The 21,960-nt window shown below is 51.4% G+C and overlaps 9 protein-coding genes across 9 annotated transcripts; 3 read left to right on the forward strand and 6 right to left on the reverse strand.

Annotated features, from left to right (window-relative positions):
• Positions 1–187: 187 nt before the first annotated feature.
• COCCADRAFT_22265 (uncharacterized protein) lies at positions 188–913 on the forward strand (the record flags this gene model as incomplete). Its single annotated transcript, XM_007709120.1, has 2 exons — positions 188–326; positions 378–913. 2 exons carry the CDS (start codon positions 188–190, stop codon positions 911–913), a joined length of 675 nt encoding a protein of 224 aa, XP_007707310.1.
• Positions 914–1,389: 476 nt separating this feature from the next.
• Positions 1,390–1,710, forward strand: COCCADRAFT_83365 (uncharacterized protein; the record flags this gene model as incomplete). The annotated part of the gene is made up of 1 exon (XM_007709225.1): positions 1,390–1,710. A coding segment is annotated over one exon (321 nt), but the record flags the coding sequence as incomplete, so codon positions are not given.
• A 3,703-nt stretch (positions 1,711–5,413) lies between these two features.
• On the reverse strand, positions 5,414–5,827 carry COCCADRAFT_83236 (uncharacterized protein; the record flags this gene model as incomplete). The annotated part of the gene is made up of 1 exon (XM_007709226.1): positions 5,414–5,827. A coding segment is annotated over one exon (414 nt), but the record flags the coding sequence as incomplete, so codon positions are not given.
• A 1,475-nt stretch (positions 5,828–7,302) lies between these two features.
• COCCADRAFT_32609 (uncharacterized protein) lies at positions 7,303–9,836 on the reverse strand (the record flags this gene model as incomplete). The annotated part of the gene is made up of 5 exons (XM_007709153.1): positions 7,303–7,406; positions 7,450–8,312; positions 8,359–8,543; positions 8,594–8,877; positions 9,818–9,836. The coding sequence occupies 5 exons, from the start codon at positions 9,834–9,836 to the stop codon at positions 7,303–7,305; spliced, it is 1,455 nt and encodes a 484-aa protein (XP_007707343.1).
• A 58-nt stretch (positions 9,837–9,894) lies between these two features.
• Positions 9,895–13,543, forward strand: COCCADRAFT_32610 (uncharacterized protein; the record flags this gene model as incomplete). The annotated part of the gene is made up of 4 exons (XM_007709154.1): positions 9,895–10,015; positions 10,075–12,965; positions 13,010–13,253; positions 13,344–13,543. The coding sequence occupies 4 exons, from the start codon at positions 9,895–9,897 to the stop codon at positions 13,541–13,543; spliced, it is 3,456 nt and encodes a 1,151-aa protein (XP_007707344.1).
• Positions 13,544–15,225: 1,682 nt separating this feature from the next.
• COCCADRAFT_22268 (uncharacterized protein) lies at positions 15,226–16,183 on the reverse strand (the record flags this gene model as incomplete). The annotated part of the gene is made up of 4 exons (XM_007709121.1): positions 15,226–15,345; positions 15,401–15,552; positions 15,621–15,800; positions 16,171–16,183. 4 exons carry the CDS (start codon positions 16,181–16,183, stop codon positions 15,226–15,228), a joined length of 465 nt encoding a protein of 154 aa, XP_007707311.1.
• A 475-nt stretch (positions 16,184–16,658) lies between these two features.
• On the reverse strand, positions 16,659–17,837 carry COCCADRAFT_22269 (uncharacterized protein; the record flags this gene model as incomplete). The annotated part of the gene is made up of 4 exons (XM_007709122.1): positions 16,659–16,898; positions 16,953–17,336; positions 17,409–17,723; positions 17,799–17,837. The coding sequence occupies 4 exons, from the start codon at positions 17,835–17,837 to the stop codon at positions 16,659–16,661; spliced, it is 978 nt and encodes a 325-aa protein (XP_007707312.1).
• Positions 17,838–18,600: 763 nt separating this feature from the next.
• Positions 18,601–19,692, reverse strand: COCCADRAFT_83216 (uncharacterized protein; the record flags this gene model as incomplete). Its single annotated transcript, XM_007709227.1, has 3 exons — positions 18,601–18,717; positions 18,785–19,560; positions 19,629–19,692. 3 exons carry the CDS (start codon positions 19,690–19,692, stop codon positions 18,601–18,603), a joined length of 957 nt encoding a protein of 318 aa, XP_007707417.1.
• Positions 19,693–20,455: 763 nt separating this feature from the next.
• COCCADRAFT_83375 (uncharacterized protein) lies at positions 20,456–21,453 on the reverse strand (the record flags this gene model as incomplete). Its single annotated transcript, XM_007709228.1, has 2 exons — positions 20,456–21,029; positions 21,098–21,453. The coding sequence occupies 2 exons, from the start codon at positions 21,451–21,453 to the stop codon at positions 20,456–20,458; spliced, it is 930 nt and encodes a 309-aa protein (XP_007707418.1).
• Between the last annotated feature and the right edge of the window lie 507 nt (positions 21,454–21,960).

Here is a 21,960-nt window from a genome sequence, read left to right on the forward strand (position 1 = left end):
GTGTTTGAGAGTTGGGCGGTGAAGTTATGGAGAAGATGGAAGTGTAGAGGTATAAAGGAGTGGTTGAGTCGTTGAGAGATGGAAATATCATCAGCATCTACTCAGCTTCTTCACTACTACAGCGATCAAACACTCAGCTTGATTATCAATTTCCATCTATACTCACCATTTCATACAATCAGCAGTCATGCGTTCCAACACCCTCACCATCATCGCCCTCCTCGCCGCCACTGCCACCGCCGGCGTCGTGCCCTCCATAAAACACGATCCCATCACCAAGCGCAGCGAAGCAACCTGGGACACCAAAGGCAACATCAAACTCACCTGTACCTTTCCTCCCCCCTCTCCCCTCCCACTTCCACCCTAACCCCCCACAGTCTCCAAAGAAACCGTCCAAGTCGGCTCCATAACCCCCGAAACAATCATGGCCGCCGTAGGCCCCATCTGCCACGAATCCGGGCAATGCGAAACCAACCCTATCGAACTCAGCGGCACCCTCACGAAGCCCTCGCGCATCGACACCCTAAAAATCAAGCTAGGCCCCGACGGCTCCTACCCAACCTGGATCCGCAACGGCCTCGTCGACATCCTAGCGCTAGCCGCCAAGGAAGTCGCAAAATGCGAGGAAGTCACGTATACGAATCACTGCTTCGGTACCACGGCCATGGCGTATTGTCCGCAGAAGAAGTCAAAGGGGATTAACTGTGAGGTGCCCAAGTTTTGGGGTATCAATTATCAGGCACCTGATGCGGCGAATGCGGCGCCCCCGAATGTTGGTGTGGATATTGCGATTGCGGAGACGGAAGGGAATAAGTTGTGTGAGGATGTTATGGGAGGGCTTGGGGCGGTGGCGGGCGTGGTGAATGCGTATGCGGGGGGTGCGTTTACGCTGCTTGCTTTTGCTTGTGTTTGAGGTGGAGGATGAAAGGGAGGGAATAGGAGTGTTTGGGTGATTTTGTACATAGCTTTTGAGACTAGTAGATATTAGATTCATTGTATTATGTTGTTTTGCATGAACTTCTCATTTGCTTGAGTGCGCGTTTGTACAGTGTCGATGATCTCTTCTTAGACTATAGTGAATCATCAATTCAACACCAAGTCAAAACTATCTCTTGAACCCCTACGTAATGCAATTTGAATATAAAATCGTTACTCGCAATAGCCATTAATAGTAGTAGATAATTAATTAAACGTAATACACAACATAAATCATGTAGAAAGGGCCTATCCAAAAGACCCACACCTAAGAGCCGAGCCATGCAAGACCCTCTAGTTCCCTGGATATAAGCCAACCACACTGCAACGCCATGCTCAGCATGAACCAGAAGTGCTAAAAAACCACAGAATGCTCATAAGCGTAGACCGCATAAAGCAATAGTAGCGAAAGTCTCACCTCCCTCCTCTCCAACCGAACGATTACAAAAACGCCCTCGACCGAATGACGACGCGTATAGTCCTCCTCCTCTTGATACCCACAGCGCTATCGCCATCATCACCAGCCAGAGACTCATCATCTGTAATCTCAAAATTCATCTCTTCAGCCCCACCAGTGGCATCATCAATAGCATGATTTCCCACCGCATGCGCCAAACTAGCGAATTCATCCGAGTCCAGCTCCACCTCTTCGACAACATTACCATGCCCATTATTAACAACATCTCTCATTGCCAAGTCCTCTTCTTCTTCGGCTGGCGGACTCAGCTTCAATAAAGGATACCGGGACCTCCATACTCCCCGCCCCTCAGAGATCCCATCAACTACAAAAAACCCTTCTGACCACTGACGCGACGAAGGTTTGATCGGAGACTGCCGTATTTGCCCTTGTCGTTGGCAGAGGCTTCGCCCATCTCGCCCATTAGCAGACCAATCGAGCTACCTCTCCTGGAACGGCTGTCGCCTGCATCACTGCCAGGGGCTGGCGGAACACCAAGGATACTGCGGCGATCGACACGCAGGTTCTTCCAGCCTTCCAGTTCACGCTCCAAACGCAAATTCTTCTCACGTTCTTCGCGGAGTTCACGCTCGGCACGCTTAGCGGCGAGTTGATTCGTAGAGTCCGAAGACTGTAGCTCATCAATGGTAGCGAGGAGACTGGAGATCTTGTCACGAGACTTGTTAAGGTCTTCCATGACAGAGGCGTTTTGCTTGTCACGGCGTTCGATCTGTGTTTGCAGATCCTTGACAGTTCGGTCTACATTGCGAACACTACGCGATTCGGACAGGCGTGTGGCCTCGCTGTCTTCGAGTGCCTTTTCGAGCTAATTGAACTTGTTAGCACTATTCGATACAGATAAGGGGGAGAAATAGAAGAACATACCTCTTGGATGCGTCCGTGGAGAAAGCGCACGTCCTTGCCAGCTGATCCACTGTAACCCTTTGTTTCGAGATCCACAAGGCGAAGTTGAAGGTCCTTGAGGCTCTTCTCCACTGCAGCCTTGTCTTTGTGGAGCTTGACGTTTGCCTCGCGCTCGGCGACGATGTCTTTTTGCAGCTCTTGTGCGAGTGCCTCTGCACGGCGCATCTTGCCAACGGCAGCGGCAGTAATATCCTCTTGCTGAGCAAGACCAGATTTGAGCTCCAGCAGGTCGCGGTCGTAAGCAGCAGCGTTACGCGTAGCCGGAGACTCGGAACGAGAAAGATCATCCAAGGCAGCCGCAGCCTCCTGTAGACGAGCCTCAAGGCGCTTCTTCTCTTCGATGGCAGAATCACGCTCTGCCGCAAGGTCGTCGACGTTGGTACGTAATGTGCGAACCTGTGATAGCAGACTGACAATCTTGGATTGTGCCTCGTTGTGCGCATTGGCAGCTTCATCGCGCGAGTCGGAAATGGTTTGCAGAGTCATCTCAAGACGGCTCTTCTCCTTTGCCCAGGTCGACGAGTTCAGAACCTCGTCGTCCCACTTGTTCCTCAATTCTTCAATCTCCTCGCGCAGACGTCCGTTCTCCTCGCGTACTTGAATGATGTTCTCGCGCTCCTGGTCGATCTCTTGAGTCAGTGCCTGCAGTTCATTCTGGTACTTCTTCCTGGTCTGCTCCAGCGAGGTCTCGCTGTCTTCCACATCGTGTGCGTGCTGGCTCCTGTAGTCTTCAAGCTCGTTTTGAAGACGTTTCTTAGCCTGCAGAGCAGCCGCCAGATCTGTGGATAGGTCCTCGACACGCTCGTCGTATCGTTGAACTGTTCGTTGTAGATCTTCAACCATAGCATCCATCTCCTTACGTTCAGCCATGATTGTTGCACATGTCTCTTCAGCTTCTTGAGCTTGGGTCCTTGCGAACTGTTCAGCACGAGACGCCCTCAAAACGGCAATCTCTGCCTGTTCAAGCTTGTTGAAGTACTCGTCAGCCCTACTCTTGTACATGTTCAAGCTTGACTGTACATCAACAAGGGTTGATGTCTCGTTGTCCAGCCGGATTTGAAGGTCAGCAAACTCTTGGAGGAGCTGGCTGTGGTTGGCATGCTCCTGCTCTCGCTCACTGGTGATCTCTTGAAGTTCATGGTGGAGCTCGCGAAGCTCCGACTCCAAGGCAATCTTGGCGTCTTTGATGTCGTCAAAGGCGGTCTTTGCATCTGCAAGTTCATTGATGGCATTGTTGTGTGCCTGTACAATTGACTTGCGCGACTGCTCTTGTGAAGTCAGTAGATCAAACAACTGTTCATGAGACTTTGTCTGGACCTCCTGATAGGAAAGTTGACCTGAACGAAGACTGTGCTCCAGTGCGGAGACCTTTGTTGCTGAATCATCCAGCATATCGTGCAGACGGTAATTCTCACGTTCCAGCTTCTGCACACGTCGGGTGGAGGGGCTTTCCTCCTGCCACTCGTTTCGGCTTTGCGAGGATTCAAGCTGAGTTCTGAGGTGTTTGTTTTGCATTTCTGACATCTGCAATTGGTTCTGTACCTGTTCAAGCTCGGCAGCCATGTCCATGCGATTGTTGAACGTAACAGTGTCGACAGTCTTGTCAGAACGCGCAGAGTCGTTTGCATTGTTGATGTGTCGCTGGTTAGTTGGGGTGTTTGTGATTGAAAATGGTCGGCGGTTCTCGCTGTCTTTTCGGTGATGTGTTGGCGTATGACGGACACTGGCTTGGTTGACCTGGCCATTGTTCATCTCTTCCAAGAGAGCACGCTTCGAGCTAGCATGGCGAGCATCCATTTCGTTCATTTCGCCCTCGTGCCTTTCGCGAAGTTCTTCGAGTTGAGATTCAGCACGTGAATACCGCTCTACCGCTACTCGCAAAGCTTGGTTGACAGACTCAAGGCGCTCGGCGATATCCACTGTCCTGGCGATCTCGGGCTTTGCGGCTTCGTAGGTGATTGCCACATCAGCTGCTTCTGGGTCAAAGACCTTGCGAAGAAGCATGAGCTGCTTGTGGCATTCTTCCAGCTCGAGATTTGTGTTGTCAAGGGATGCCTGAACAGCACGCGTGTTGGCTTGAGCTTGAGTACGTAGTTGTCGCTCGGTCTCCAGCTTACGATTGACCTCGGCGAGTTGAATGTTGACAGTTGATGAAGCTTTTTCTGCGTTACGGCTGGCCTTGTGCTCTCTTGCGATTTCGTGATTCAGATCCTCGAGATCCAGAGAAAGCTTCTCCTTTTGCTTCTCCAAAGACGTAATGGCAACTTGGGCATCCTCGAGTTGACGCATGAGGAGCTTGTTCTCCTCCTCAACCTTGGATTTCTCATGGGTCAGTTGGGTAATCTTGAGGCGTTGCGTGTCACCAACTCGAGAGTTGGTTCGGGCAATGTCCAAGTTCTTCTGTTGGAGCTTGTTGAGAAGAGCGCGGTTGTCATTCTCCGATGCTGTCAGCCGCCCTTTGATTGTGACGATCTCGCGTTCAAGGCGCTCTTTTTGCTGGTCGTTCCGCTCTTTGAATGAGTCAGAGTCAGCAAGCATTTGGGTCAAGTTGTGAACCTGCTCAGCCAGTTCGTCACGCTCTGCCTCCAGTTGGTCGAGCTGCTGGTCCTTGGATTCGATTTCGCGTTGTTGAGCAGCCTGCCGTTCAAGAGCTAGCTTTGCCTGTGCGCGCTCTGCCTCAGCGTCCGCATCCAATTTCTCCTCCTCTAATCTCAGATACTTCTCACGAAGAGTATGCAGTTCAGTTTGGTACTCTTTTCGCTCCCTTTCGTGAGCTGCCCGCGATTCGGTCGCTCGTCGCAGCACATCTTGTTGAGCATACATCTCCTTCTCAATAGTGATCTTTGACTCGTTCAACGCATCATAATCACGCTTGAGTGTGTCGTATCTGTGCTCACCAAGCATCTCAACGTCATCACGAGACTGCCTTTCCCGACTGAGTTCCTTTTGTACTGTGAAGAGTTCGCCCTTGAGGGCCTCGATTTGCTCTTGCAAGAGCTTGCGACTCTCGCTGTACTCGGCGTCCTCGGAAATTTTCTCCTCAAGAAGACGCTTCGCATCCGCTGCCTCGCGCTCCACTTGTTGTTTCTGCGAACGCATAGCGTCCAGCTCTGCATTCGCGTCACGGAGGCGGCTCTGAAGGCTGTCATGCTTAGAGGCCAACGTTCGTTTCTCGTCGTCAAACAAGCGGCGATCGTTTTCGTAGTTTTTCAGGTCAGTCTTCAGGATTGCCAACTCGCTTTCCTTGCGCCTGATGAGATCTTCATAGCTCGTAGATGTAGCAGACAAGTCTGAAATTTGTTGTCGAATTTGTCGATTCTCGTCCAACAGTTCCTTAATCTGCTTTTTGCCCGACTGCACTTCTTTTTGGGAAGCTGCCAGCTTGATGTCAAGATCCTGGTCCGTCTTCAAAAGTTTTGCTTCAAGATCCTGAAGCTTTCGCTCTTTCAAAGAGAGGTGGCTTTGAAGCATCTTCACTTCTTGGCTTAACGATTCCTCCGCCTCAGTTCGTTGTGTTCTGATGGCTTCGAGCTCCTTGATTTGTTCCTCCAACCGAGAACTTTGCTCCTCTAGCTCCCGGGCTTCGGTTTCAAGCCTGCTGATGATTTGTCCAGCTTGTTCGAGCTCTCCACGCAGATGTTCGGCCTCATCTTCAGTTCTCCTCTTGGCTTCCATAAGAGCGTCCAGTTGATCCTCGAGTTGGTCTTGATCCTCGATAGCGCCAGCAAGCTTCTCGGCGAGCTCAGCCTCGCGCAATTGAAGGCGCTTAAAGATCTCCTCCTTGTCTAATGCTAGTGCACGCTCACTCTCTAGTGTCTTCTGGATCCGTTGGATGTCCATCTCCGCGCGTCTGCGTTCATCCTCAACCCGCTGTTTTTCGGCCGCCTCTTGCTGCATCTTTGCTTCCAGCTGCTGAATCATTTCGTCACGCTTTTTGACTTCGGCAGCCTGACGTGTTGCTCCAAGCATAGGCTTCATGCGGGTGAAGAGCCTCCACCATGGATTAGCCTGCATGTCAAGGTAAACTTGAAAATTGCGCTGGATAATTCGCGTAGCTTCGGCACGATAAAGGCGCTTGTGAGCCTGACGACGTTGGACAAACCCACGAGCAACCGACTGGAAACGGATCATGATATCTCGGATAAGCGCGTCGCGTTGGTCTTCGAGTTCGGCAAGGACTCCAGCCCGGAAGAAGACTTTGGTGATACCCACACGATACAGTGAACGGTCAAGGTTGAGCTTATCAAGAATCATGCTTGCCGCTACTTGACCCTCAACATAGCCCTTGGGAAGATCTTTGCACAAGACCTCGTATCTTTGGCGGAATTCCACAAAAGGCAGTCGGTTAGGGAAACCAGTACGCGCGATACGGATTCCTTCCAACACACCATTACAGCGCAGTTGATCGAGTACCAATGGCGCACTGAATTGTTTCGGCCGCTTCTTGTGGTTCGGCAAGATACAACGAACAAAGTGAGGATGCGTTGAGTGCAGCTGGGTCATCAGCGTTGACAATTGCTCTTTGTGACGTTGGGCTACTGTTCGGAAGAGGCCCTTCTTCACACGGCTGCGGGTTCCACCCATGTCGTCGTCAGGATCGGCGCAATCTGCGAAAAGATTCGCAACCTGCTTATCCGAGGAGGCCGCCAAAAGGCGTGTGACATTGTCATTGATCGGATCCTTGTTCTTTTCTAACCAGTTTTCTGTCGAGTACTCTACCTCAGCAGCATAGTGAGTAAGAACAAAACCTTGGGTGAGAAGTGACCGTTTGTACTTGGTGCTCTTGCGATCCCACAGAGAATGCAGCTTCTCTGTAAAACTCTTATCAGTGGCTTTGGGCATAACGCAGTCCTCGTCTAAGCAGGAAAAGATTCCGATGGGATTTGATAGCTCGATGAGGTCGATAGTAGGTTGGAGGTCACGGCCAAAGTCGATGAACTTCCATTCTATCTGCTCTCGTGCGTATTCCTCTTGTTCCAGGACGAACATGTGGTGATTGAAGAACTGTTGAAGTTTCTCGTTGGTGTAATTGATGCAAAGCTGCTCAAAGCTATTCTCATCAAAAATTTCGAAACCAGCGATATCAAGAACACCAATGAAGTGCGAATCATCTGCACCAGCACCAGTCTGGTCCAGCTGACGATTGATGCGGTCAACAAGGTCTCCGAAACCACGCTCGTAGATACCCTTGGCGAGCGCGTCAATGGATAGGTTGACCTGCTCTGGTGTCTGCACCTTCTCAACCCACTCTCTGCCTGCCTTTACTCGGGGGTGCAGAAGCGCCTTGATAAAATCATCGACAGAGATTCCGAGTAACTGAGCAACAATCTCGGCTTGTTGCTCAGCTGCAAGGTTCAGGGTTGCTTGATCTGCTCGCCGGCTCTCTTTTATAGCGCGAATATTTCCTAGATGCAGAACTGCAGCAACGGTCTTGAGAATGGTAGATTGCTCTTGGTCGCTGAAGCCCATGACATGAAAGGCTTCGATAAGAGCATTCCACTCCTCGGGATCCGACACACCGGAGATGACGTCGTTTCCGTGCTTGGTGTAGTCAAAGTCCTCGGTATCCTTGTTTTCCAGGAAGAATTCTTGTCTCATCCTGCTATCTGCACCGCGCAGCAGCTGATAGAAGACGTGGTAGTTGCGCTCGTTCGAGTTGAGCCGCACCACTCTTGACTTTTCCAAGAGATACCAATCAATGTAGGCGCCTGCAATCTGGCCAGTCCGTGAAAACTCGATTCTGATAAACTTTCCAAAACGAGACGAATTGTTATTTCGCACCGTTTGCGCGTTTCCAAAGGCTTCGAGAATTGGATTGGCACGCAGAATCTGCTCAGACAAGTTTGAGAGCTGACGTCCTCCTGACTTTGTGTGTGGGGTGTCTGAATTGGCGACTGCAGCAAGGTACTGAATGACCTTCTTGGTGTTCTCCGTCTTACCAGCACCCGATTCTCCTCTGTAAATAATTAGCTAGTGTTGGTTGAAGAAGTGTGTTAACTTACGTTACGAGAATACTCTGGTTTGTGCCTTCCTCAATCAAATTTCGAAAGGCATGGTCGGCCATTGCAAAGATATGCGGCTTGGTCTCTTCCCTACTCCGTCCACGGTACATATTTATGTATTCTCTCGAGTAAATGGGCAGTGGGCAGTAGGGGTTGACTGTGACCAAGAACAAGCCGGAGTAAGTCTAGGAAAGGTCAGCATGGTGGCCCAGTTGGCAAGGCAAGCGGGACGTACGTAGATAAGATCTGCTTGGTAACGCATGTGCAGGTTGTGGATGACCGAGGGCTCGTTGAGATGTGTGAGTTCTGCCATGTCGTCGGCCTTGTCAAATTTGGCGGGATTGACTTTGTCAATGGCATCGGCGTCGACCTCCTGTTGGGTACCATTGTCACATTGCACCAGTATCCTTCCCTCGGGGAGGTTTTCTACGACCCAACCGCGGACAAAGGCCGTGGCTGGATCCCTAAGCCAGACATAGCGCTTGCCGGAAAAGTCGTTCTCGCCCTCCACGATTCCACCTAGACGCGGGGCGTCGTTTTCTTCTTCGGAGATGAATTGGGGTGCAAAGGTGCCTCCGGGCGTGCTGTTGCGATTTGAGTTTGAGCGGGAGCGGGCAGTGTCGCTACGGCCTATGGTAGAGGAGGTGAGATTTGTGAGGGAGCGATGGCGTAAATGTCCCATGGCGGGATCTGCTTCGGCAAGCGGTGACGAGATGAGGGCGGAATGTGGGCGGTTCGGAGGGTTCTGGCCGGATGCAGCTATGGATGCATTCCTGGCAAAAGGACTGTTGCGCGAATTGCGCGCGAATGGGCGGCCATTGGGCGCCGGCGCACTCATGGTGGAGGCGTGGGTAGTGGTATAGCAGCGGGTGCGACAGCGTTATGTGCCGGACATTGTATGAAGGCAGAGCAGCAGACGCAAGTGCAGGGAGCAGGAGGCCAAAATGCACACAGTGTGGGACACAGGCAAAGCACAGCAACGCACGGGGCCTGCCTCTGGGGAAGTTTGGTGGAGGGCAGATGTGCAGATGGGCGGGTGCATGATGCACTGCAGCCCGTGGTAAACAACCATAGCCGCCTGCCCCTAGCAACCTGCCACACTCGACGCCACACGTGCGCCACATGCACACGCGCCACACGCTGCCGACAACACATCTGCTGGTAGCAGTGGAGCGGACGCGCGGGCCTGACTCGCGTACCGTGGGACACAAGTCCATGTGCGTGTCACGTGCCGGCCTCAGGCCATCGCGAAATTGAAACATTGACGCCTCGCACTCCACTATACTATAATACACGCACATGCATCATCGCTGCCACGCCCCAACTACCCGCACCGACTCACTCCGCCCATCCGCCCAACTTGCCTCTCTCACCCATCCGCAATCCCCTCCGCTGCCCCATGCGCCGGCGCTACAAACAGCCGTGCTAAGAGACGCGTAGAGCTCTTGTCTTTCGCTGCTGCTCCACTCAACAACCATGGCCAACAACTATTCCCAGCCTTTCTACGGCTTCCCAAACGGCTTTCCGCCCCCGCAAATGCCCCCGCCTCAGAGCGCGCCACCAGAAGAGCAGCGCGGCGCTCCTCCGCTCCAGCAGTTGCCCGGCATCAACTTTAACTCGTATGCGCACAACTCCCAGCAGCCCCCGTTCCCGGCGCGTAAGTCACTTTCCTGCCATCAGACTATTTGCGTGCTGCCTCACTTACACTATGCGCAGCCTCCTGGCCGCCCCAGCTGCCTCCCGACGCCAACATATGGGCTCTCTTCCAGAATGGCGCCTTCCCTCCGCCCAACCTGCCCCCGCCGCCCTTTCCCACCATGGGCTTTCCTCCGCCGTCGCTTCCTCAGACACCGCAGAATATCCCACCGCCTACCCATTTGCCCCAGTCACTTCCACAGCGACCTCCACATCCTCCTGCTCTACATCAACCACCTGCGCCTGCGCCCGCGCCTGCACCTGCATTCACCACTGCGCCCCCACCTACCAACGAGCGTATACAGGGAATCATGGACAGTGACCGCGAGGATGGTGAACTGAGTGAAGGTGACATGGGATCTCATCCGCCTCCACCTGTTCACGTCAATGGCGGTCGCCCCCCGACTTCTGCCGTCCAACATAATATCCAGAGCAACAAGACTGCAGTCAACCAACAGGAAAAGCAACCCACACTGCTGGAAAGACTTCAACAGGATCGCGAGTCAGCAAAGCAATTCATAAAGCTTCTACACAGCAACAACATCCCATACCGTACTCTGGCTGATGAGAAGCTTGATGCCGAACTATTGAGAGGTTTGTACCAGAGTGTGAACCTACCATCTGAACCCGCTCCCATTCTGCCACCCAAGCCGAATGGCATTACCTCAGGCGCACCAGCTGTCCAACCAGTAGCCGCTCCCCAACAAAAGACTGTGCCCACGATCAAAACAAGCGCCATTTCCGCACCTTCGACTAAGGCTGCCGCATCGCCAACCACGCCAGGTGATCGCAAAGATTACATTGCACGTCTACAAGCTGCAAAGGCAGCGAAACAGGCTGCATCATCCAAGACGACAAGCCCGTCGCAGTCGGTAACACCGGCCAAGCCCAGGACTCCCCAACCAATCTCCACACCCACCACTAAGCCGCCTGTAACTGATGAACAAAGGGCTCGGAATACTGAATTGATCAAACAGCGATTAGAGGCAATCAAGGCGCGACAGAAGGCGCCAAATGGGGTCAGCAATAATACAACACAGGCGTCTGTTCCTTCGCAACAAACCCCTCAAGCCCAAGTTGCGCAGCCAACTCCAAGTGGCTTGGCCACACCTACAGGCCAAAGCTATACACCTTCCTTTTCAGGGATTCCCGGTCTATTCATGAACCATACCCCAGTCTCCAACAGCACTGCCCCTACTCCGTCTCAACCCTCGCTCTCTGTGCCCCAGAAGCCGCCTACTTCAAAGAACGAAGCATCCGTTTCGCGAGAATCCACCACTCCTTACACACGCCCCTTGGGCCGGTCTGCTAATGCCCATCAAGAAGATGATTCCATGATAATAGAGGTTAGCGAAGATGAATCCAACGGCAGTGACATGGACATCGAAGACGACCCTCCAGCCCCTCCTGGACTTCCGCGCAAACCTGGTATCCCTGTCAGACCAGCATTCCCTGCCACACCAGCTGACAGTGCGCCTGGGTCGCAAACTCCTAGTACACTTGCTCGGGAGAAGGAATTGGTAGATAAAGAGAAACAGCTTGTTGCCATGCGAGAGACACTCAAGAGGAAGCTCGCTGAAAAACGCGAAAGGGACAGGTTGGCTTCTGCTGCGGCAGTATCCTCGCCGACAATCCAGAAGTCTTCCACGCCAGTCTTACCACCTCAAAATCGTACTCCGAGTAAAGTTCCATCGGTTGTTGGTAGAGATACTGCCCGTTCCCGCCGCGCTGAAATTCAATCTAAATTGCCAACTTTGGACGCAGAGATAGCAAGTAATACGAGCAGAATGGCTGAATTGGCGAAGGAATTGGAGCAATTAACGGCGCTCAACAACAAGATTGCAAAAGACAAGGAACAGTTGACGAAAGAATTGGAACTTCTCGGTGTTGATACAGAGGGCATGTCACATGCCGAGCTCCGTGCAAAGAAAGACGAGATCGAACGCGAGCACTCGCCGGAACCCAACGTCTCATCTCAAAATGCGGATCATGCGTCTCGGTCCTCGATGACAGCATCCTCTCTTACTGTACAACCATCTTTGGAGCCCTCGAGTCCAAAAAGTAGCGTTCCTAGTTCACAGCCGCCTTCGAGTCAGCCTTTTCAAAAGCATGTCATTCTTCCAGGCCTTGGACAGAGCATAGTTCAAGCTCAGCACCAACCCCAAACTAGCATGAATCAGATTGATCTACACCAAAGGTCAGAAACGATGTCGAATGGAAACGGGGCCGCTCAAACAGCAGAAGATGACTACACCAGAGCGTCGAGGTCGCAGAGCTCAGTCATTGCTTCGGATAGGGACATGGGCGAGGATTTCTACAGCCCTGCACCCCCAGTTGAAAGGGATATTGCTGTTCAACCGGCCGGCTCCAACACAGACGTTACCAGTACGACAGCAGTCACTCAACCTTCTGCCGCCCCTTCTCCGTCAGAAGGAGAAGTTGAGATGTCTGTTTCTGAGGGAGAGGACGGCGAGGAAGAGGAAGAGTACGAACCAGAATATGATCCAGAAGAACACGCAGCCGTCGGGAATGCGTCGACAGAAGAACCTCATGACTCACAGCCGAACGTTGCGCCTTCTGTAACCACATCACACATGTCTGCAGACAACGAAGAGGCTTACGAACCACCTGAAGCTGATCAAGATATGGCAGATGTTCCAAACGAGACCACCATGTCAGATAGTGTCCCGCAAGCACGCCAGACCGAAGCAGATGATGGTGCCATGGATATTGCTACATCATCTGATGACAGCTCGGATGACTCTGATTCGGATGAAGAGTCTGACTCTGACTCTGAAGCTGACGATACTATCTCAGGGAACAATCTGGCTCATCAGGACAGTAATGTTGCTGACGACCTAGCACCTGAATTGCAACCACAGACAATATCAGTAGTGGACAATGTGCAACCTGTATGTTCTAATTTCCCTTACAGAGCTTGACTAAGATGGAACAGTCCCCCACGCTTGAGGAGGAAGAAGAGCCGGCCGTATTCAAGCCATACGAAAGTCCGCTTCGAATGTTCAAGTCATATCGCTATCACCCGAGTTATTCAAAAGATGTGTCTGGAGGTTTCATGTCTTTGACATTTAGTCACCAGATAGATCCTGAAAAGCCATTCTGCCAATACGAGTCGGCAGGTGGCGCTTGCAATGACCCTGAATGCCCCGATCAGCATTTCAGGGATGCGACTATCACTGGTGCGTTGTCGAACAAAAGGAGTTTCTACCGTTGACCTTTGCTTTCTCCCCCTTCCGTTGTACGCAGACTGACTAGATCTTTTCATACAGGTGACAAGCTACTTCTCCAGCTCGGAACAGCAAACCCAGGCAAGACGTCCGAGGAAAGGCAAAGATGGAATGACGGTCTCCGCAACGTACTTAAGGAGCTCCGTTCGAAGAACGTCAAAGATCCAAACGGTATTGCCGAGGAGATTGCGCGATATCGCCGCGAGTTTCTCAACGATGACACGCGTGTTGTCAACTTGTGAGAATGGGGGCACTCTATACCACAATGTGTAGATGGCAACCTCATGCTACATCTCCCATTAGGGATCATTCCTAACATGGTAGTTGCGTGCAACTCTTGTCCTCTACTGACCACTTTTCTTTTGAATCGCAAACAGCAAAGCAGCAGAAAATAGCGTGCAGCTCTTCTTTTGTCTAGTCTTTTCCCATTCCTGGCCCCGCACACAACTATTCATTCTTCCTTCCCCCAAGCTTTTGGAAGCAAGGAATGATTCAAAAAGGTATAATTTACAACCATGTACATCTGTCGATTCCTCTTTTGTGCATAACGACCATATGGCCGCGCATGTACAGTTCGAGCGGCCCCGCTGAATAAGACGCACATCCAGCTTTTTCCTTCCTTTTTGGGTTGCTAAGGATTACAAGCATCGATACCCCTACATTCTACACATCTTACTGCTTCTTCTTCGCCTTCTTCGCCAACGAAATAAATAACGCATGGGAGGTTGGAGTCTTTATTCTCCTTGGTCGTTGTCTTTGGACAAAAGGGTGTGCATATGTGTGCATTGAATGCCCATACCATATCTTATTCCCAAAGCCTACCCTTTCTTGAACAAAATGTCCAGCCGTTTGGAGAGTATGATTTGGTATACTGCGAGATCCGTCCCCTCTCTCCCTCTTCCTCTGCCAGAAAAGAAAAGAGATCTGGTCATCTCTATTTCTACATATCGACAACAGGGATTGTGGGTGCAGAACAGGCGAACTGGCTGATTGTGGTTAGTGGCGATTAGTAAATTTACGTAGAATAAAAAAAATTGAAGAAGAAATAACAATACATGATTCTTCCCGTCATCTTTTGTCATCTTCATACCTGTGTTTGCGGTTGTGATGTCTTCGCTTTTTTTTTTGGTCAGCCCTTAGCATCTCGTGTATTTATTCGACCAAATACGCATGTACAAAATTAAAATGAACAACAACATTTTGAAAAAAAAAGAATGATTATAGTAAGGATATAACATCTTGGCTCAAAAGACTGAATAACAATCAGCATACCAAGGGAGAAAGAACAGTTGGAATAGAATTCATGAAGAAAAAGAAAAAGAAAAGTTGCACAGTATCTACGCTAAATAGATACCCTAATTTGCACCTGTGAACTAGCTACGTGTGTACTACATCTGCCATGAGTAGTAGAACACTTCAAATAGCTAGTATTCATTCTTCAATTGATATAACTCGTTAATATTACTATAATCTGTCTGAGTAGAGGCTGAACAAGGGTCAAGCATAGTGCAGCAATATATCTTTTTTTTCTTTTTTCTTGTTTTGAGTATTAGGACGTATTTTTTTTATAATATCATGACTGAAAATTAACAAGCAGTGCTACCCGAAGAAGAGAGATTTCCAACAATCTTAGCGGAGTTGCGGCTCATAAGAGGAGAGAGAGAGAGACTCTGAAAGGTGGTTAGGTCGCATTTCTTCTCACACGAAACACACATAGGAATCATCACAATATGCACCTAAAGCAGCAACAATTGTCAGGACAGAGGGATCAATTCATCTACAGTAGTAACTATCTTGGCTACACCATCCCATCCATGCCCCTCTTTCTTGGGCTGCCTCGTGATTACGTCGGCAAGTGAGCTACTCCATGTTGCATGAGCCCAGGTACCCATTGGAATTTTCTATTCATAAATCGTATCTATTCTTAGTTGGAGATACCAATGACACCGCAAGCAGGACGGCCTCCAGCGTTACCAGTCTTCTTGGACTCCTCGTGGCCACCCTTGCCAAGGTCGTCAGTGCCAGCGTGAACGACAATGGTGCGCTGTTAAAACTTTGTCAGTATGTTTATCATGGATAAGAGGAGCAGAAGAACATACGCCAATGACGCTCTCGGAGCCGATGAGCTTGATCAGCTTGTCGGTGACGGTGCCCTTGGCATTGCCCTGGCCGTCGGTCTTGAAGTTGCCCAAGTCACCGACGTGGCGCTCCTCGTCGCTGGGGGCACCGTGGGTCTTGTTGTGGGGGTTGACTATTGGTACACATGTCTTAGTATGCAACCCTCGCATATGGAAACCGGAAGGGCACCGCGAAACTCACAGTGGGGTCCAGCAGATGTGCAGCCGTTTGTGTTGTCACCGAAGGCGTGAATGTGCATGCCACGCTCAGCGTTGGCATCGTGGCCGGTAATGTCCCATGAGATGGTGGTGGGGGAGGACTCGTCGGCCTGCTCAAAAGTGACGGTTCCCTTGATGTTGGAGTCTCCACGGAGGACGGCGACTACGCGTTTTACGTGTTAGCACAAGGTCTGTTTGCCTGACGATCTTCGGGCCTATCCGCTCGATCCCTCTTCTTTTTTTCCACTTGGGATGACAAGGCCATCAGGGTGTTTCGCGTTCACCGAGCTGATTGGAGCAGACCGCGAACCAAGCAGCCATGAATGGGGGGAAACGAGCTTGGGATAGGCTTCTAGAAGGGACAACATGGTCCTCGCAATACGAATCTTGCCCAATTGTTCTCCCCTTTCTGGTCTGTTTGATACCGCTAGACATGGTGTCTTTTTAAACAATCTGCTCAATCTCACGCACCCGGATCACCCCACCTTGCCACCTTAGGACAAGCTCGTGCGACTACTGGGCGTAAGACTTACCGGCTTTGACCATTGTGACGGTTATGTGATTGGTATTGTTGGGAGAGTTTGATGAGTTCGATGTAATCTTTTGAGCTTGAGGAATTGAGTGAATAGTTGAAGAGAAGGGGGGAAGAGAAGGTAGCTTCCGCTCGGGTAAGCTTTCAATGCGGGGCTCTCTAGTGACGCAACGTCCGCCAGACCCGCCAGAGCTGTCGACATAACCAGTAAAGCCGAACCAGACCCGGCGAATGATGATAAATCCGCAGTTCCAGCCCCTCTAGCTGCCTCAGCTGCCTCAGCTTTGGTTATGCTATCATCAGCCAGCGCATTCATAGTGTTTCACAAAGGCATGCATAGTGTCTGGTAAATGTATCGGGTTTTCACGCTTCATTTTTTTATCTACGTGCCATCCGAACCTCCTATCAAGTCTCAATGCTCGAGCGGGAGTTGAAAAAAAGCTAATTATATCGTAAACTCATCTCTGGGCCGGTATCGGACCTTGCAATTTATGCCGCCTGGATCTTCTCGCGGAGGATGTCCTTGAGAGTAACAGCATCAGCGGCGAATTTCGAGATACCCTCACGGAGCTTCTCGACGGCCATCTGGTCCTCGTTGAAGTAGAAGCGGAACTCAGCCTCGTCATTGATGTAGCTCTTCTTCTCAATGTCGAGCTTGCTAGCATCCTCGGCAATGAGCTTCTTGGGGACCTCATCCTCGGAGTTGTAGAGCTGCTCAAGCAGGTTGGGCTAGGTCTGTTAGTAAATTGGACAGAATGCTGTGTTTTACAGGGTGCTACTCACGGCAATGGTCAGGTAGTCGCAACCAGCAAGTTCAGTGACCTCGCCAATGCTGCGGAAAGAGGCACCCATGACAATGGTCTTGTAGCCGTGCTTCTTGTAGTAGTTGAAGATTTGCTGGACGCTCTTGACACCAGGGTCCTCCTCCTTGGTGTACTCCTTCTTGGTAGCGGCCTTGTACCAGTCGAGGATACGGCCAACGAAAGGAGAGATGAGGTAGGCACCGGCCTCAGCAGCAGCAATGGCCTGAACCTGAGAGAACATGAGGGTGAGGTTGCAGTTGATTCCGTGCTTGGACTGCAGGATCTCAGCAGCCTTGATACCCTCCCATGTTGAGGCGAGCTTGATGAGAACGCGCTCCTTGTCAATGCCAGCCTCCTTGTAGAGCTGCACAGGGTCAGTATACCAATTCTCTTGTCTTGTCATCTCAACTTAGGAGGGGATTTAGTGCAAACGTACGTCGATGATGCGGAGGGCCTTGTTTACAGACTGCTCGGTGGAGAAGGAGAAGCGGGCGTCGACCTCTGTTGAGACCTTGCCGGGGACAATCTGGAGGATCTCCTTGCCGAACTGGACAAGGAGGTTGTCGAGAGTAACATCGACCTGGTTCTCGATGTCGGTGCCGTTCTTCTTGCCGTATGCGACAGCGGCGTCAATCAGCTTCGCGTACTCGGGCTTCTTGGAGGCGGCGAGGATGAGCGAAGGGTTGGTCGTCGCATCCTGAGGCTGGTACTTCTTGATGGTAGCGAAGTCACCAGAGTCGGCGACGACGGTCTGCAGGACAAAGTTTTGTCAGATATAACAATTCTTCCGCGGGTTGTCGCAATGGCGTGGGGGTTAACAACTTACGGTGCCAGCGGCCTTGAGTTGGTCGAGAGAGCTAGGCATTGTGATTATGGGGATGGGTATATATGAGTGGTTGTGTGTTTGCTTTTTTTTTGCTTTGAAACGGAGGGAATCAACGGTTCAAAGGGGGATGATGGATGGAGAGAAGAGAGTTCGAGAAGAAAGATTGCCAGTTGAGAGCTGCTGCGGCGGTGGAGCACTTTCATACGTATTAGCGCCCCTCCCGCTCAGGGAGCCCCTCCATGGAAAAATGGCTGCAGCGTCACAAGTGGCAACGCCCGGCCAGCGACTCGGTCATAGGCTATCCCACCATCAATCAGCATCCCTCAGGTCAACAGTCAGCCACCGGCGGACGCCCTTGACCCGGTGCAGCCGCTCTGTTGAAGCCATGGCCAAATTGCCCGGTGCCATCAAACCTCGTTGCCCGCACGCCGGGCCCTCGCACCACCCAATGATCTCATCTTTGCTACATGGCCCGCAATACTAACCAGGGGGGTCCCCTCTGATGCGATACCGCGTACGGCCAACGTCAGACTCGCCTTTTGCCTACTTCCACCGTTGTACATGGTACTTTACATTATCACGATGCTGAATTCTAGCCCTCCGGGCCACTGTGGTCCGACCGCCGGCATCTGACCAAGCACCCTCAATAGCCGGTCCAACAGCCTCATGCTCCATGCGAGCCCGTGCCTGACAACGGAAGAATTTCACAATACCCGTGCCGCAAAAATTCGTATCTGGCAAGTGTTGCTTCCAAGATAGTCATAGTACTTTGTATGGCTAATCAGTTAAAAATGGATGCATTTTACAATTTCGTCTTCCCAACACCCCATCCCTCTTGGCCCAGCCACTCATACACCTCTTTATACTGCTCCTTCATATTGCTGACTGTATGACCAGGGCCACTCGGGCCTGGATCATTCTGTTTTCCCACATGATTAGCACATTAAACGACACAAAAGAAAAGTTCAAGGATGGTAGTAACTTACCAGCGCCTCAACCTTTCTAGTCTGCTTCGCGCCAACCTCAAGAATCGTGCCTCCAACCATTTCAGCCTCCTGCAAACACCTCAACATTGCTTCTGCAACTTCTTCAGGCGTGGCCCATATATCTTTTTCCAAGTCCAGATATGACATTTTCTCCGGGTGCTCGGTCCATAGTGGTGTTTTGATAACACCAGGTGCCACACCATTGACTCTGATACCTAACTCAGCTTCCAACGGAGCCAGCGAGCGGACAAACCCATTCATGGCATGCTTAGCAGCGACGTAGATTGGAGCGTGGAAATTCGGGTTCTGTCCTGCTATACTGGAGACGATGATGACGCGCTTGGGGTTCTGAGGTCCTACTTTCTGCACGCCAGGCGGGGGATTCAGGAAGTGCGAAATAGCTAGTTGGGTTGTGCGGATAGGGTGCGTGACGTTGATGTCGATACTTGCATACCGTCCTCCGCTGGGATCGTCCTTGCTCTTGCCGCCAGGGACGCCCGGCGGGTGCCAGAAGTTGGTCCAGTGGGGATCATAGATACCGGCTCCAGGACAGACAATGTCAACTTGACCGAATTCTTGCACGGCGACGCTGAACATGCGCTCTAGTTGGGGCCAGTCGGTTACATCTGTTTTGAGAAAAACCGCTCGTGGTTTGCCTTCCTCCTTTCTGCTGTAGTCATCTACGAGCTTCTGTGCTTCAGGCCGGAGTGCAAGGTCGGCGATGAGAACAGAGCAGCCATTCTTCAGTAGTATGGCAGCAAAGCACAAGTTGATACCTAACGTTTGATTCAAAGTTTAGTACCAAGGGAAACCAGATCAAGACAAGGGGGGACTTGTAACATACCAGACCCAGCGCCTGTAACTATCGCACTCTTTCCCCGCACATTGTACTCTTGTCCCCCTGTCATCTCTGCCCTTTTTTTTTACTTACTTGCACTGCTCAGTTTACAGAAGAACAACTCAGCCAAAGCAACGATAAAAAAGAACAGCTCACTTGGCTGAATAAACAAGCCAGCTTACACGTCAACCTACATCACTATATATACAATACAAAGCCCCCCATCGCATCCAGACTTGAAGCGTGCATGTCGGAATGCCGCATTGGGTAACTAGCAGGGAGGGGTATAATCGTGGGGTAACAACAACTCGCACCGAGGTCGGTCTCTTATTACGCGAAGCAAAAGAGGGTGCGCCGATCTGCACCATTGACGATGCCCATATCCTCTTCTTCCTGTTAACACAATGTTCTCTTGACGCGTGTATGCAACTATCCATACATCACTTGTACCGATTTCTACTGCCTTTTCACGCGTCTATTAGCGTGACGTAAATCCTACAAGTCGTCCTCCGAATCAGGAAATCTAATACGGCCTTACTGCATAAACGTGGGATGTTGAATTAGAATATTTTTTTGCATTTGCTGAATAGAGAGCACGAAGATATATATACGCCAACCCGAGAATGAACATGCCTCTTCTCTAGGATATCAATATGCAGTGATGAAACCCAAAACCGTAACCACTGAACGCCACACGCGCCGTATGCACTCAGCCTCATGTTTAGCCTGTTGAATGTCGAGCAACCATTGCGGTAATTCCAGGCCTTTTTTGTGCACACCATTAATGCCTCTTTGGTGTCCCAACCAGTGAAGGCTTAAGCGATGACGCCACCTTAATTCCTTTTCCTCAACTCACCGCGAGTCTGGTCTATTCCGCTGCTTCTTGGGAGGGGTTCACCCTTGCCAGCACCAGAAATGTGGCTCAGACGGATCAGCTCCTCCATCATGGCATCTCTTGTTCTCTTGACCAGATCATCCACGTGCTCAGCAGTCAGTCCCTTTGTCTGTATCGGCGGGAGGACAGTCACATCGACCACACCCGGCTGAAACTTCTGTTCCTTCACGTTCAGTACGTGCGAGTAGTTTGCGCAGACGACCGGTACGATGGGGACTTGTGCTTGTACGGCGAGATGGAAGGCGCCCTTCTTGAAGGGGAGGAGGTCGGGGGTGGAGGCGTAGGAGCGAGTGCCCTCGGGGAAAATGAAGACGGATTGGCGTGTCGACTGCATGGTTTGAGCGGCCGTGTCGAATGCGGCGCGCGCGGTGGTGCGGTTTGCACGGTCGATGAAGACGGTCTTGGACAGCGCCATGAACCAGCCCAGAAGTGGCGTGTACTTGAGTGACTTCTTAGCCGTGACAGATGTGTACTTGGGGAACATGCAGCCCAGCATGAGAACGTCGAGTTCGCTACATTAGGCGTTAGCACCACCTCTGCCACTGTGTTTACTTTTCTCCTAATCGCGGCAAAAACTTACGTCTGATGGTTGCCCACAAACACGGCGGGCCGGTCCTTGAGCGCATCCTCGCCGCTAACACCACCCTCCTTCTTCATGCTACCTGTGATCCTAAATGTCACACCGGTTCCGTACCACATGCACCACTTGAATGCCCGTCCGACCGACCATTGGATGAGACCTCCGTATCCAATGAGGCGCAGGGGTATGGCTACGAGGGTACCGTACAAGGCACAGAAGCCCATGAGGATGAAGGAGCTGGCTGCGAAAGCGTAGTACGAGAGCAGCTGCGCGGGCTTCGCGGGCAGGACGAGCGACAGCAGCCGCATGGCCAAAATGAGCACAGGCGGCATAGCGAGGTAGAGAAGCCAGCTCATGGCGGAAACTGGCGACGTGGTCGCGAGAGCAGGACGGACTCGTGGTGAATCGGCGGGGCCCAAGGGTTTTTTTTCGTGATGGGCGGTAGCGGTGATGCGCCGAGGTCTCGCACTGGACTGGACTGGGTACGTACCACTTCTCGCTAAGCGTTTGTGGGGTTGCCAGGTCTCAGTTCAGACCTTGCACCACTCAACGCTGCTGTAAAGACATGGCAAAGTCCGACTGGGGAATCCCACATATAAGCACCGAGTCGACCCCATGTGCCGTTGGCCTGGGGCGTGAGTGTGTCACGCGTTCTGCCCGCCCTCCAAGCGGTGCAAGGTTCCTCGGGCTAGTATATGTAGTCATGTGTACATACAGTACTAACTCAAAAGTCTGTTCGCACTAGCGTCTGGGCGCACCAACACTACTTTTTTGCCCAATTTCAACACCGTGCAACTCCACCAAATCATATTTAATTTTTAAATTAAGATAAAAGAATTGCTGCTGCGATTGCTAATATTTTG

This window comes from Bipolaris zeicola (assembly GCF_000523435.1).
Source record: "Bipolaris zeicola 26-R-13 unplaced genomic scaffold scaffold_6, whole genome shotgun sequence".
Taxonomy (NCBI): Eukaryota; Fungi; Ascomycota; class Dothideomycetes; order Pleosporales; family Pleosporaceae; genus Bipolaris; species Bipolaris zeicola.